General features: G+C 39.7%; 2 protein-coding genes and 1 long non-coding RNA gene across 3 annotated transcripts; 1 reads left to right on the forward strand and 2 right to left on the reverse strand.

Moving 5' to 3' along the window:
- The first annotated feature begins 105 nt into the window (after positions 1 to 105).
- Positions 106 to 5,268, forward strand: LOC108400157 (uncharacterized). Its single transcript, XR_001853818.3, has 2 exons — positions 106 to 261; positions 5,067 to 5,268. It is a non-coding gene; the product is annotated as an uncharacterized lncRNA (long non-coding RNA).
- On the reverse strand, positions 2,864 to 9,443 carry MYCBP (MYC binding protein). The gene is made up of 5 exons (XM_017665385.3): positions 9,316 to 9,443; positions 9,049 to 9,121; positions 5,647 to 5,695; positions 5,270 to 5,399; positions 2,864 to 4,075 (listed from the first exon to the last, which is right to left on the reverse strand). The coding sequence occupies exons 1-5, from the start codon at positions 9,424 to 9,426 to the stop codon at positions 4,031 to 4,033; spliced, it is 408 nt and encodes a 135-aa protein (XP_017520874.3). The 5' UTR covers positions 9,427 to 9,443; the 3' UTR covers positions 2,864 to 4,030.
- Positions 9,444 to 10,516: 1,073 nt separating this feature from the next.
- Positions 10,517 to 12,127, reverse strand: GJA9 (gap junction protein alpha 9). The gene is given in 2 exon segments (XM_037021228.2): positions 10,517 to 10,855; positions 10,858 to 12,127. Coding segments are annotated over 2 exon segments (1,533 nt in total). The 3' UTR covers positions 10,517 to 10,592.
- Between the last annotated feature and the right edge of the window lie 2,385 nt (positions 12,128 to 14,512).

Genomic DNA, 14,512 nt, shown 5'->3' on the forward strand with positions numbered 1-14,512 from the left:
CCTCCGCCCAGTCCGCACCTCTGTCCTGCCCAGCCGCGGGCATTGCTCCTCGCCGCGCCCCTTCCTTCTCGGAGCTCCAGAGGCCATCGCAGTGGGAGATCCTCTCTGGGCATTCGGGGAAAGAGCTATCCTACAATTATACTCGCCCAACCAATACTTACTGATGCCCGCGACGTACTAAGGGACAAAGCACAAAACTGGAACCACCTTGTACCCTGCCTGCCTTCAAGTCCTCCGAAGATTAAGAGATTGGACTTCTCCGTAAGTAGCCTCCGTACGAGATACGAAGTGGGAAGGTCAAAGGTACGGATAGATAACAATGCTCGAGAGTTAGGAAGGTGAGGAAGTCTCCCAGGAGCTGGTGTTTGAGCAGGTCTAGATGGATATGGTTAGGATATGGAGGAGGAACAGACCGGAGTGAGGGCGAAGCCTCAACCAAGGCAGTCATGGGTGTAATACAGTTTGTACCAGCAGGAAGGAGGGAGGACCTTGAGAGGAAAGCAAATGCAACCAAGCTAGAACGTCTCTCTTTCTTAGGAAAAATCACTGCCACTAGTGAATACTCCTGCCACTTTAAACTCAACAGAGCTCAGTTTACCCTCCCATCTGGTCAGTCTACTGCTCCAGTAATTCCAACACCCTCATCCCCATAGAACATTTAATTTTCTGTGACCTTCAGATCAGAGACCAAAGAAATAATGAAAGCAAACCAAGGCAAATGCTTGTCACCAAATATGTTCGAGAAAGCCAAAGGCATTTTCACTCAGAACTGTTGGGTTTTAGAACTGGAAATGTGACAAAAGAGGCTCCTCCCCTTAAAGCTGCAATGGTCGTGGTGGTAGTGGTGGGTGATGGTACTGGTCTTCCTAGGAAACGAACTTCCAGATGATGAAGGGAATGCATGTTTATGCAAGTCTTGGTGCTGGTATGTCTGATCTGTAACTTTACAGTAGGACACATCTGTAGAGGTCATCTAGCCCAATCTCTCACCTAAAGAGAATCCACTCTACAGCATCTCTGATAGACAGTATATATACACTTCAATAGTTTCAAGGGAAGAGAGCTCATGCTATCAAAAGGCAGCCAATTTCACCGTGTTAAACTGTGTTTAAAGGTTTGTTGTTCAGGCCAAAAATCACACTCCCTGGAGAATATGGAACACAGAAGTAGTCTTCATCATTTTCACGATAGCCCTTCAAATACTAGATTGCAGTGTTCACTACGCACTAAGACTTCTCTGGTCCACCTTAAACATACTGTTTCTTCAATCATTCCTTCTACACCCAAGTCCAACAGAACTGTGATAGAAATGTTCTACATCTGTACTGTTCAATAGTAGCCAATGTGGACTGAGCACTTTAAGTGTTGCTATGTGTGACTGAGGAAGGGCACATATGGGACAGCACGGCTTTGTATTTTCAAATGCCCTCTCCCTATTGGTCACTCCCCTTTATATGCATTTAAGCTTGTTAATAGCCATTAAATGTCGGGCATGTACAATGAATACTACTGACCAATACAGCCTTCAGGATGACTGTTTAGCACCTGGACATGTCAGTTGATCCTTTGCCAAACGGAATTATTTTTGGAATATCCACAGGGTTTAAATGGTTCACACTGATCGTCACTGGAACTAGTACTTTGTCAGTAATTCTAATGCCTAAACTTCTGTAACTTCATTCTTTAACATAAATGTAAGACTTGATATTTCAACTTTTTGGCATAGGCCCAGAAGTTTGGGTACTCCAAGGTGTTCATCACTTTCAAGCTCGTGTCAATATAGTCTACCAACCAGCCCTTCCAACCACTTACAGATTTGGCATTACTACTAGCTGACCCATATGTAGATCTTTACAATTTACAAGGTAATTTTCATCCATAATATTTAATTTGACCCTTACAACAATCTTGTGAGGTAGACAAGATAGGACATCTATACTTTTATAGATAAGGCAGTAGAAGCACAGTAGGAACTGATTGGATGGGATCTTTTTTCAAATCCACTGGACATCTCTTGTATACTGTCTTCATCCAAATCCTTGATAGAAATGTTGAGGAAGACCTTAAGGCCAGGCTAACCCTGAATTCTTAAACTGCACTGACTGGTACAGCAGTTTAAGTAGGTCAGTTTGCCTGAAAAGTGTGATTATCCAACCCACAGGTTGCCATTCTGTCAAAAAGGATGGTTCAAGAGACAGTCACCTGACATATCTAAAATATTAATACTAGTCCCATGGGAAGAAAGCAAATGAGTTGGCTGCCAGAAAAAAATTCTACTTGTCTGCAACTGCTTAAAGCCAAGTCTCCCTCTCTTCCAAAACCCCCATGGGGTTAATGTTTTATTATTTTTATGGTTCTTAGCACATCCTATCCCACATTGTAATTGCATGTATACATGTCTTATAACTAACTTAAGGTCACTTATGTGTGAACACCAGCATTCAGCCTACTGCTGTCTATGTAGGAGGCACTCAAATTGGTAAAAGATAAACCGATTCAAGGGAATTTTCTTCCAGCAGTATCTGGTCCATCTCCAAAAACAAACTTATGACCAGAAGAGGCACACAAACCATTGCCACATTCCTGCCAACACAACTGATTAAAATGCCCTTATTATAAGCTTGGTCACAGTTTCCAGCAGGTGCTAAGGCTTTTGCTAGTTAAGCCAGCTTTCATTGCATCATTTTGTTTTCTATGTGTGTTATGACCAAATAAAGACAGGTTCTCTAACAACAGGGATAGAATTACATGAAATAGGACTAATACTTAATAATGTCAGTCAATCAAAAGGGAAAGTAAGTGATCAATAAAACAAAACATCTGACTGTAGGTCTTCCAAAAGAAAGGAAAAAGGACTAACAAACAAGAATATAATGCTTTACCATTTACAAATCTTTCACATACATTCTGTTCGACCCTCACAACAACCCTGTGAGGTAGGCAGCACAGATGTTATTCTTCTCATATAACGGATGAGGAAAGTGAATCTCAGAGCAATTAACTGTTGTGCCCAAAGTACGACAGTTAGTAATAATTTGTATTAATATCAGTCTTTGGCCTAAAAATTCAGCACCCAATCTCTCTTCATACTTGCCCTACCTACTTCACAGGGATATTGAAGATAAAATGAATTCAAGGCTAGAAAAATACTTTGAGAGAGGAAAGCACTATATAATTATACCCGCAAACTATAATTTTTCACAATACATGGCTCATTCCCCTTCTCATCCCAGCTTGTACATGAACCCAGAATTTTATATTGCTTCTGTTCTGTGCTCAATGAAGCAACTAGGTAAGGCAGGGGAACAGTGTGATTGTGTTTAAAGTTACATAAATAACAATCAGGGTAACTGCTATTTTAACAAATAGAAAAATGACACAGCAAGGCCCATGTGCAGCTAGACCCACTGAGGCACAGAGCAAAGCAAGGAAACACTAGACAGGGCATGATTGCATAGAAGGAAACGTGGTGTCAGAGTCCACACTGGCACGCACACAGTTATCTAAGGCAAAGTGGTGGCAAAGAAGAGTTATTTCTTCCACATTATATAAACAAGAGCAGAAGATTCATGGGGACCCATGCAAAAGCATCTTAAGTCACACAGATCTCTCCAACTGCCTACAGACTATAAATAGTGTCACCTTCATTTTAAAGAATGACTGTACCTGTGCTCCTATCCTGAACTAAAACCAAGGAATAGCTCCATGCTAAATTTCCTTAGCTAAAATACAACCAGTTCCGTTAATCCTATAATAGACAGAATGTCTTTTAAGGTAATGAGTTAGATGGCTGTGTTTAAATTTTTTTTTCAGGATTCACTTTGGATTCTTCTGCTTTTAAGACCCAAAGAAGTTATATTGAGTTTTTATTGGTGATTCTAAGTATATGTGTTCATAACAGTTAAAGTGATAGATGAATTTAACATATTAAAAGTTCTATAGCATGTGTTCAGAAAAGATTATATACACTATACAAACTATTCAAGTCATACAAAACCATTTTTCAGTGTCTTTTCAACTGAGAAGAATCCTATTCAGCACGCTTCTCCTCCTGAGGTGGTTCATACTGAGCAAGCTATAGGGCAAAGACAGAGGAGTTTAGGTGTATTTTATTCTAATTGGGTAAAAAACTTAATAGTAACAAAACAATTATTATATTACTGAATCAGTAAGTTTTTATTAATATACTATCCTTTTTTAATATCCAATGATTTAAGATTTAATACAATCAAATTTAATGAAAGCTGTTTTATATAAACCTTAAACTAACTGGGAGACCAAAATTTAATTTCAATTCATGAGTGCATTGCTCAAATACTTGGTATGCAATAATCTATATTTTCCCAAAGATGTTGTGGCTTATAAGATACTTTCTTCCTCTCCACCAAAAGTTTACTAAACTTTCTCCTAAAAAGAACTATATGACATAAATTAATCTAGCCAATGAAGAGCAGCTACTGTCTTTGACTCACAAGGTGCCAAAGGTTTAACTGGTGTTTGCACATTGTGAAATCTTGGGAGAATTTAAGATGCTCTGTTTTCCTTTATGCTAAGCTGTGGTTCCCTGCAAGAACACTAGGCTAAGATTTAAGTTGTTCCATTTAGCTGTCAGATTCAAGTATCTAATTAGACTTCACAGTGCTTTAGTTTCCTCACCTATGAAATTGATGTGTACTTATTTCATTTATCTCACAAAGTTGTTGAGAAGATAAAACATTATGAGAAATGCCTAGAGTAATGTAAAATGCATTAGGTGATTTAGAATGTGGTAAAACCTCAAAGACTTAGAATTGACTAATTTGAAGTTTATGAAAATTCTCACAGTTTAAACAGGAAAAACTTCAGCACAAAATTAAGTGCAAATGAATTTACAGAAGTATATTAACATATTACAGAGCCACCACATATGACTAGGCAGATCATGTACTGCACAACTCTTAAGAGGTGCCATTCACAAAGCAATGGCCCTAAATTGATGTACTTAATACAACTGCCTAAGACTCTCAGAAATCTCCATTTACTTATAAGGAGCATTAATCAATATTCTCATCTTTCTGTTGATGCAGGTTCCCAGGAACCTCTTCTTGACCACACTTTGCTTGTCCTATTTAGTTTGTGGTTTTCTACATAAGGCATCAGTTCAGCCTTGGATGAATTGAGATTGATATTCAGCCTCCTCCCTCCCCTGCTGTCCATTTTAGTGACATTTTGGTCATATAATCATTAAAGGTGAAATTATTTTTAACATGTATTCTTCTTAAAATTTTACCTTTGTTTTCAGTATTTTATTTTCTTCTACAATGGCTTCATATTTCTCTTTCATTTCTGCCAACTCTAGGCGAAGCAGCTCTATTTCTGGATTTTCTGGGATTGCAGCTCCTAAGTGATGCTTTAAAAAACTAGTATCAAAGTTAAGAATTTACTTGAACTAGATGGAACTAATAAAATAGCCCAGAGTAGAAACATTATCTCTGATCGTAGTTACCCCACCTTCTGCCAATATTTGCCCAGAGATCACCATCCAAAAACTAAAACAAAAAAGTAACTTTTTCAATAATCAGAAGTATTTTTGAAGGTTATTATCTGTGTGAAAAAAAGAGTTCCAAAAATAAAGCCTTTTTTGGTCTTGAAAGATGAAAAGGATACTCCAAAGCACTATTAGGTTTCTCTGGTTCTTCATATAAGGCTACCAATACTGCAAAGCAAAAAGCAAAAAAAGTAACAATTAAAGTTGAATGACTGAAATGTCCCATAACCCAATAAATATTAAGTGCCTTTTATATGCCAACCATGTCACTAGGACTGACCGTATGTACCATGGCGAACAAGACAGACAAGGTCCCTGCACTCAGTGAACTCCAGTCCAGTGCAAAAGATAAACAAGGCACTAGACCAGAAAAGGGGTATCAAGTAGTAATACAAGGTAATGGTTACAGGAGCACACTGAAGAACATTTAACTCAGCCTATGGCACCAGTGAAGGCTTCCTAAAGGAAGAGAAATAAGACCAAAACCTAGGCAATGAGGGCTGCAGATAATATGGGAAGGCTGGGGTGGAGGGCGGTGTGGAGAGAACATACTGAGGCACTGAAGATGCAAGTGTGGCTAGATGGAGTTGTGAGCAATGTGGCAGGAAAAGGAGCTGGAAAGGGGGTTAGGGGCAGGCCAGGGAGATCCTGCAAGTCTGGTTGGACTTGGACCCTAAGAACAGGAATATAATTAAACGGATTTACACAGGAGTGTGGCAGGATCACCCTTGACTGCTGGGTGGAAGATGGAGAGTGGGGCAAGGATAAAGGCATAAAGAACTGTTAAGAGGCTGAGGTAGTAATCCAGTTGAAAAAGACAGTGACCTGCACTAGAGTGGTAGGTGAAAGCAAAGTAAATTTGAGAAAAAAAATTGGAGAGAATCCACATGGCTGGTGGTAATTACTAGAAGAAGCTTTGAATTCAAAATGTTCTTCAAGAATGAAGTTTAATATACAGTATGCTAAATAACCACCAACCAAAAACTCTACCAGTAATCAACATGTTCAAATGAACATTAAAATATATACTTTAGTGGCTTCATATGCAAAAACTCATGTAAGCACTACCTTTACTCATCTTATATTGAACAAATTCCTCCTAGGATTTATGACTTAGACAAAAATCCCTCCATAAACTAGTTTTTGTGTGTGTGTGCATGAAAAATACCCTTTGAAAAATCTGGTAAAAGCCAAAAAATACATCAAAAATGTGCATATCTAGACTCCTGTTGTAAACCAACTTCCACTGCTCCCCTTTTATTTTTTAGAGTTTTAACAACTCAACAAAATAATATTGACTATCAAAAAAATCAAACGGGAAACTACTTTTAACAACTTACGCTGAGTTCTGAGTTACTTTTCTCTCTCAAATATTACAGAACTATTTTTAAATCAGTGTATTTATATCACCTCTACTTTCCTCCTCCACTCCCTCCTTTCAGTATGATACTCTTTAATTCCTCTATTACCCTTTTCTTTATATACTCAAACCTTTCTTCTTCCATTAATTTCCATTGATGTCTACTGAATCCTAATTTTGTAAGACATGAATACTCTTATCCTTTCTTTCTTTTCTTTCCCAACCCCACCAACCCCCATTTCTTTCAGCTTCTAAATTTGTTAGAGGTTCTTACAAGGTTGATCATTACAGAACATAATGTAAATATTAACTTTCTTGCGCTTTTCTATAGATGAAATATATATCCTTTTCATCAGACAAGATCTCTATACCCAATGTTTGCCTTTTTGCCGTAGCAGCCAGGATTTTTAGCGGTTGATGTAGTACTCAAAATAACTAAAATGCTGCTGCTTCTATCTTTAGCCATCAAGTGTTTCAATGTTAGAGGAGTTTCAAATCCTCTTGGAAATAAGCTAGATAAAAATTATAAATTAAATCTGTATAAAGTACCTGTGTTTCAAGCTGATGATAAAGCTTTAAATAGGTCATATCAGCACACACTACATTATCGGATGTTATTTAGGGAGATTGGAAGTCTAGGGAGATTGAGGGGTTAGATACCAGTAGGTGTGAGCAAACTAAAAGAAGCGTCCAGTGGCTTCCACTCTCTCATGGAGGAAAATCCTGGTACAAGGCTGTATTGTACATCTTCAGTTACCTCCCACAACGGTCACTTGTCTACCTTTTATCATTCTCTTTCACTCGCTCCATTCAGCCACTCTGGCCTCATTACACTTCCTGGAACTCTTGCCATCACATTTCATTGAGGTCTTTCCTCAAATGTTATTTCTTAAAAGAGGCTTTTCCCCTAACTCCCCCATATAAAGTGACACACCTGACCATCTGCTCTTTATCTCCTTACTTTTCTGTTTTTATTCATAACACTTACCACTAGCTGACACTGTGTATTTGTTATCTGTCTCCCCCAACTAGGATATAAACTCATTTAAAGTATCCCCAGTGCCCAAAACAGAGACCTGAATAAAACGGTTAAATAAGTGAAAGAAATGAACTTGGGGAGTTTTTTGAGGGGAGGGAGGGTCAGTGAAATTCCAAGCACCTGTGGTAATTCCAGAGAGGACAGAGCACAGCACTTTATTGAGTAATCCCTTAAGGTAGGTAGCAATTCAAAATCACCCGTTCATGCTTTGGAATTAAATTCCCAGCTTTCTGCTATGACCCCAGAGTTATTATTCTCCCAGAACATTCTCCTAACCTTTGCTTCTGGCCAAAGAGCAGTTACAATTTCCCAAACACTTCTCTTTTGGACCCAAACTGTCCGACCTGCCAGCTCTTCTATACCCTTGAAAGTCCTAGCCAATGAGTTGAGTGATACATAGCAGGCATTCCCATTATTGCTGAGCTAATGAAATAAGCTGATACCCGGCTGTCTTAGAACCCTCAAGTTTCAAGCCCCTTACTTATCTTAGATATCGAACCCCGGAGGAAAAGACAAAATCTAACAACTTCCATTTTAAAAACTGAAAACAATATAACCAGTTTGGTATGCCCTCAAGCTCTTTAAAACTGTAATTCTACTTCAATTATGAAATCTTTACCAAGTAGGAATTTTGAAACGGGGGATCGAAAAGTCACAGCCAAACTATGAATCGCCTACTTTGGTGATTAGGCTCACTTTGGTACTTCATAGCCCACTTTCAAATCGTAATTTTCCCACCTGTCCTTTGCTCGAAGGTAAATGTTTCTTTACACGATTTTGAGGGCTGTAAAGAAGGGAGGAACTGGGATCGCAAAGTCTCTGCAAACAGGCCCGTGTAACGGCTGCCCGAAGCAAAGCAGCGAAAGTTGGAGGGACTTCGCAACAGCTGCAGGAGTTTCACTCCCCGTCCGGAGAGCGGCAGCGTGAGCGAGGCTACCCGACCCGGGCGGCGTACGGCTGCCCCACAGGCGACGGTTCCCGCCGAACTCCGAGGCCCACCTCACTGGACCCTGGACGGGTCCCACCTGTTCCCCCTTTTCCCCACGCCACAGCCCGTCGGGGGGGGGCAGCACCGAAGAGCACGACGAGGGCACGAGGAACACTCTCCTAGCTAATGCTCACCCTTGGTCAACGTGTCCAGCACCCCCGACTTCTCCAAGTACCTCCGGAACTGCTCGCGCTTCGAGTCGGCAGCCTGAGGAGACACGGCGGATCAGGGGCCGAAGCCCGGGGGCCAGAGCAGGGAGGAGGAGGGAGACCGGCAACCCCGCCTCCGCCTCGATACCTCAGGCCCCCAAAACCTGCGCGAGTGCCCCCGCTCCCACCCGAAGCCGACCAGCGGCCGGCTAACACCCGCACGCACCCAGCCACGCCGCGCCCCCGCCTCACTTTGTAATGGGCCATAGCGACAGCGGCAGCGGCGTAACTGGCGCCGAAGACCGTAGCTGGCAGCTCTGAGCAGCAGTGCACATGCGCGGAAGGGCGCGTGAGCATGCGCATTTGCGAACTACGGTCTGGGATTGCCGGGGCGTGGCCTGTGTTCATGGTGACTAGGACGCTCTGAAAGCCCCTTGGTGAGCTTAGCTGAGGGAAGCTGCGTACGCACGCCTCTCTAGCTCTAGGAACGTGCCTCTCCTTCCTCTTCCGGTCCCCGCAGCAAAGCGGTTGCTAAGTGAAGGGCTAGATTTAGGCAACTCCGTACCACGCTCCAAGTGGGCTCAAAGATGGAAGTGGTGCCAGGGGGCGAGGCCTGCGGGGCCCGGGAGCAACCCGACTACTGAGTGGGGAAGATCTCCCGACACCGGTAGTGGGTGGCTCTGTCTCAACCTGACCTCGGAAGCTTCAGTGGACCTGCGGGTGCTGACGGCTTGGCGCTCATGCTGAACGGCGGGCGACCCTCGGATTTACAATGCCTTGAGAAGAGCGTTTGGAATTATATGTTTCGGCTCCAGCTTTTACTTTTGGAGTCCCCTTGTTTTGTGGCCGACTTGATGTGGGCCTCTGGAGGGCAGTAACATACTAATAGCCAACGCTTTTGAGTGCTTACTGTATGCCAGGTACTGTACTAAACACATGTGTTTCAGTAATCCTCACACTATCCCTGTAAGGTAGGCAATGTCAGTAGTAGCGAGGCTAGATAACCAGTGAGTAGTACAGCCAAGACTCCCAACTGGGCGGTGAATTACGGTGCTGTAAAGCCACCAGTCTTTATAAAGATTTTATTTACTAGATAGCAACATTATGATTATACTCAAAATACATAAGCTAAGTGCCAGGAGCAAACAATTTAACCAGAAATAAAAACTTAATAATTAAAAGATGGAATTATATAGAACAAGAACAATCTTAAAAGGCTGTGCTCACTTCAAAGAGAAAAGCCTGGTTTCAAACCATTTTGCCCCAATTCTGAACAAGTGATTTTCCCAGCGTCAGTTTAGACGACTCCTGAAGAGAGATCCTGTGAAAAAGTAATCTTGAGTTGATAATTCTGTTTGAGTTGGAAACTACTCCTTCACCATTCAGAATAGAGCCCTTTTCCCTTTTTGAAATGGGTTTGCAGTCAGTCTATAAACAGTTGTCCTTACCTGTTTTATGTGTGCTCCACTATCACTAGGCTACCTCCGTGATAACATAAATATGCAGCATGTCTAAAAGCCAACAGCTGTTCAGATCTGAAGGTCTGTGGGAGCCCGCCTACTGAGAAGGTTGTTTGTCAACAACACTAAATGATGTGAAGGACAAGCAGTAGGGCTATTGCAGGTCTTGTCCAACTCAGGTTCAAAGGACAACTCTCCCAAAGAATCAGGATTGTCAAGGGGTTGGAACACTCCCTGTGAAAGAGGAAGAGTTCTGATTGTGCCCTCTCCAAACTGGCCCTTGAAGTTACCTTTAAGAGGTGACACCTGGTTTTCATCTTCTTTAGCAGGACCCATGTAGTATGAAGCCACTTGGGCTTCCAGGTGCTGTTAGCTGGCAGAGAAAAAACTGTTTGGGGTGACTGCCCCATGTGGCTGTCCAGATCTAAATCAACACTTGGAATAGAACAGTGACTTCTAGAGTAGTAGTTCCTTTTGCTGTTTTTGCCATTAGCTTCTTTCTTTTCCCGTAACTGGTTACCATTAACCTCTTTTCCAAATACTTTATCAGTGTCTTCATTATTACCTGAGTTGATGTGTTGAAGATGACTACAGGTAGTACTAAGTGTGCACATCTGACTCAAAAGTACAGTTTCCTGTTCATCCAAAATGCATTTCTTATCATTTCCACTGTGATTGTCATGCTTTGCCTGAAAAGCAGATGAATTTAAACTAGGGCACACTGCTGTGTGTGTTTGCTTTTCCATAAATAAATTATAATCAGGTGCAGAAGAGAGTTGCTTCAGTAAATTTGCAGATGTGCTGTGATACTTGGCAAGATTTTGTTTTGACTTGTCCACATAGAATTCATCATACTCATCCTTCAGTTTATATTGTCCCCAAAGCCCTCGCTTAATCTTTTTAAAACCTAGATGGAAAATTTCTAGAACATTCAAGAGAAGTGAAACAGTTGCTATGGATTGCATAAATATGAGAAATACTGTCTTTTCTGTTGGTCTTGAGACAAAACAATCAACTATATTTGGACATGGGTGGCCATGGCATTTAAAAAGAGGCTCTAAATGAAATCCATATAAAAGATACTGTCCAATCATGAACCCAACTTCAACCACAGAGCGAGTGAAAATGTGTATCACGTAAGTGCAAAGCAAAGTTCCTCTTAGCGGAGCTTTGTTAAGTTTCCTTTGCTCCAGCTGACAAAATTCTTGCTCCAGTCTCCGATCCCCAAGCATTTCAAACCCTAGTCCCTCCAGTTCTCTTCTCAGTTGAGCTTTCTTCCTCTGTCTCTCTTTTTCCAGAACTCTCAGTTGGTACAAAGCATGGCCCATGTAGACTAGAGATGGCGAAGACACAAATATCACCTGCAAAACCCAGTATCTAATGAGGGAAATAGGAAAGGCCTGGTCATAGCATATGTTTCGGCAGCCGGGTTGTTCTGTATTACAGATGAAGCCAGACTGCTCATCATTCCACACATCTTCAGCTGCAACACCCAGAACAAGCATTCGAAATATGAACAGGATAGTGAGCCAGATCTTTCCAATTATGGTAGAGTGGATGTGAACTTCCTCCAGAACGCCTCCAAGCAAATTCCAGTCCCCCATGTTTATTTAGTCAGCCATTTTAACTCTGAGCCCCTTGAAATAAGAGGCAGATAAATTCTTCTGTTCTGAAGGCTAAAGCAAAACTATGGCCAAAATAGGAATAAAGCATCATTCTTTCAGCACACTGGTTGCTTTACTTTTTCCCTGGAGAGCTGTGACAATCTGTTACCAAGAAAATATTTAAGATATCAGAAATTTAAGATCACTCATGTTTAGACCACAATGAAGAAAAAACAAAGACAAAAACATGATACCTGGGGAAGGGTGTGTATATTCTCTTAAGAATAGAACTGTAGGATTCCCTATAAGGAAAAGAGCCTTCTTAGCTGAAGTTTAAAATGAAAACTTTTGGAGAAGTTCCTGAAACTACTGACTTGATGCTACAAACTTTATTATGATTATAGAAAACTTATAACCAAAGTCAATGATTTTTAAATCTCATTTATACACACAGGAAAAAATGACTGTTTCATTTGATAATTCAGTAGGATACAGCATTTAATGAAACCAGAGAAAATAGACTTGGCTCTTGGTATAGGAATTTAGATTTTCTTTTTAATCCACATTTATATGTATCAATTCTGGTTGCTTTCTAGCAGTTGTTAACCATTTTCAGCAATCCATTTCAGTAATATTTGTAAATATTAGTAAAATTCTTACTTTGCTATGAAAAATCTTGTAAATCTTTATTATCTTAAAATGAACTCCAAAAATTTTCAACTATTTTGTACAACCAGAAAATTATGAGATACTTCTTGAAATAAACGCATCATCGGTATGGTGGTGGTATAGAAATTTTCATTGTCACAATACTTGACCTATTTCATACATGTAACTTGCTTTTGTAGAGGGAGCAGTGGGTTGAGTTATAATTTAGATCCTTGGATTATCAGGCAGTAGGTTCATATTAAGGTTGATGTCCTAGGATATCTAAGAGGAACTATATCCCAGAGGAAACATAAAACAAGTGAATGTTTTCATTCACTTTCATTTAAAATATAAATGTATTTCCTATGTCCCTTATATAAAGGGAAATGTTACAGTCAAATAATATACTGGGATACTATAGCTATATGATATGTTCGTCACAAAAACCCTATGAAGTAGGTATGTTGTTTCCCCATTTTAAAGGTGAGAAAACTGAGGCACACCTTCAATTACCCAAGGTCACACAGCTGAAACTGGCATTCAACTCAATCAGTGTGACTCTAAAAGCAGCTCCTGTTTTACTAAACTGTTATTTTTCCTTTTTGAGCACACTTGAAACATGCATGACAGAAACATTAGGAAAGCATCTGTTTTCTCTTAAAAGTTCATTTAAATTAGTATGTCAAATAGTGATAGTTTTAGCTTTTTAAATAACTGGTTCTAGAGTCCTTTTTCAAAGCTTCATAACAGTGAATACTTGCAAAAGCATGAACCTTCTAAAATTTACAAGATAGAGAATTTATATTTGACTTTATTATATTAATAATAGTATACTCTTTGATCCGACAATCCAAAGACTTTAAAGTATAAGCAAGGATATTATTCATGTTGTCTATAATAATCATACATTGAAAATATCCAAAATAATTAGCAATACAAGAAATAGCATTATACATAATAAATAATACATCCATAGTTTGTAGTATGCACCCAGTAGAAATGATAAATATATACTAATATAAAGTCATTTGATATATTGTTTCAGTAAAATTCAGTTTATAAAATAGTATATAAAATAGTATGACCCCATTATTAAAAATGTATCTATATATATAGGTTCATACAAAAAATACCTAGAAGGGCTGCTCTCTCACTCTGTCTGTCTCTGTCTCTCTCTCTAGGGGCAGCCACTTTCTCTTGCAAATAATAAAATCTCTTGCATGGGAAAAAAAAAAACCTAGAAGGATATTCATCAAAATATTAACTATGATTATCTCTTGGTAATGTGATTAAAATTAACTTAACCTTTTATAATTATATGCACTTTAATTTTTTTTGCCATGAGCACTTTACTTTTATAATTACAAAAATAATTTTTTTCCTTAACAGACATGAGCACAGTATTTCCTGAAAGGAGCAATAAATTATTTAGCTGCAAATCTTAGGTTCTAAAGCTTTCATAGCAAATGACATGAATAGTGTACATAGATACAATGCCATAGAATTCAAAAGCCAAAATGTAAAAACATTTCAAACAACTCTAGTTAGCTAAAACAGAGAGATGAACACAAACCTTTTTTAGTGTAGGTATATCTGAGAAGCAAATCATGCTTAGGAGAATTTATAATACTGCGATCTTCAACTTGTTTCCTGAATTTGTCCCTTTGCAGGTAGAGAGCAGATTGAGTTGAATTCAATGCAGTGAGTCAGCCATCCGCTAAAATCCATTTTTGCACA

This window comes from Manis javanica, chromosome 4, assembly GCF_040802235.1.
Source record: "Manis javanica isolate MJ-LG chromosome 4, MJ_LKY, whole genome shotgun sequence".
In the NCBI taxonomy this organism is placed as follows: domain Eukaryota; kingdom Metazoa; phylum Chordata; class Mammalia; order Pholidota; family Manidae; genus Manis; species Manis javanica.

What these genes read in the sequence shown, in the direction of transcription:
- MYCBP (XM_017665385.3), bottom strand. Translation starts at nt 9,426, where the DNA reads ATGCGCATGCTCACGCGCCCTTCCGCGCATGTGCACTGCTGCTCAGAG. An exon ending in TCGCTATGGCCCATTACAAA is followed by an intron (nt 9,122 to 9,315) that starts GTGAGGCGGGGG and finishes GTGTCTCCTCAG; the next exon opens with GCTGCCGACTCGAAGCGCGA. An exon ending in AAACCTAATAGTGCTTTGGA is followed by an intron (nt 5,400 to 5,646) that starts GTATCCTTTTCA and finishes CTTTGATACTAG; the next exon opens with TTTTTTAAAGCATCACTTAG.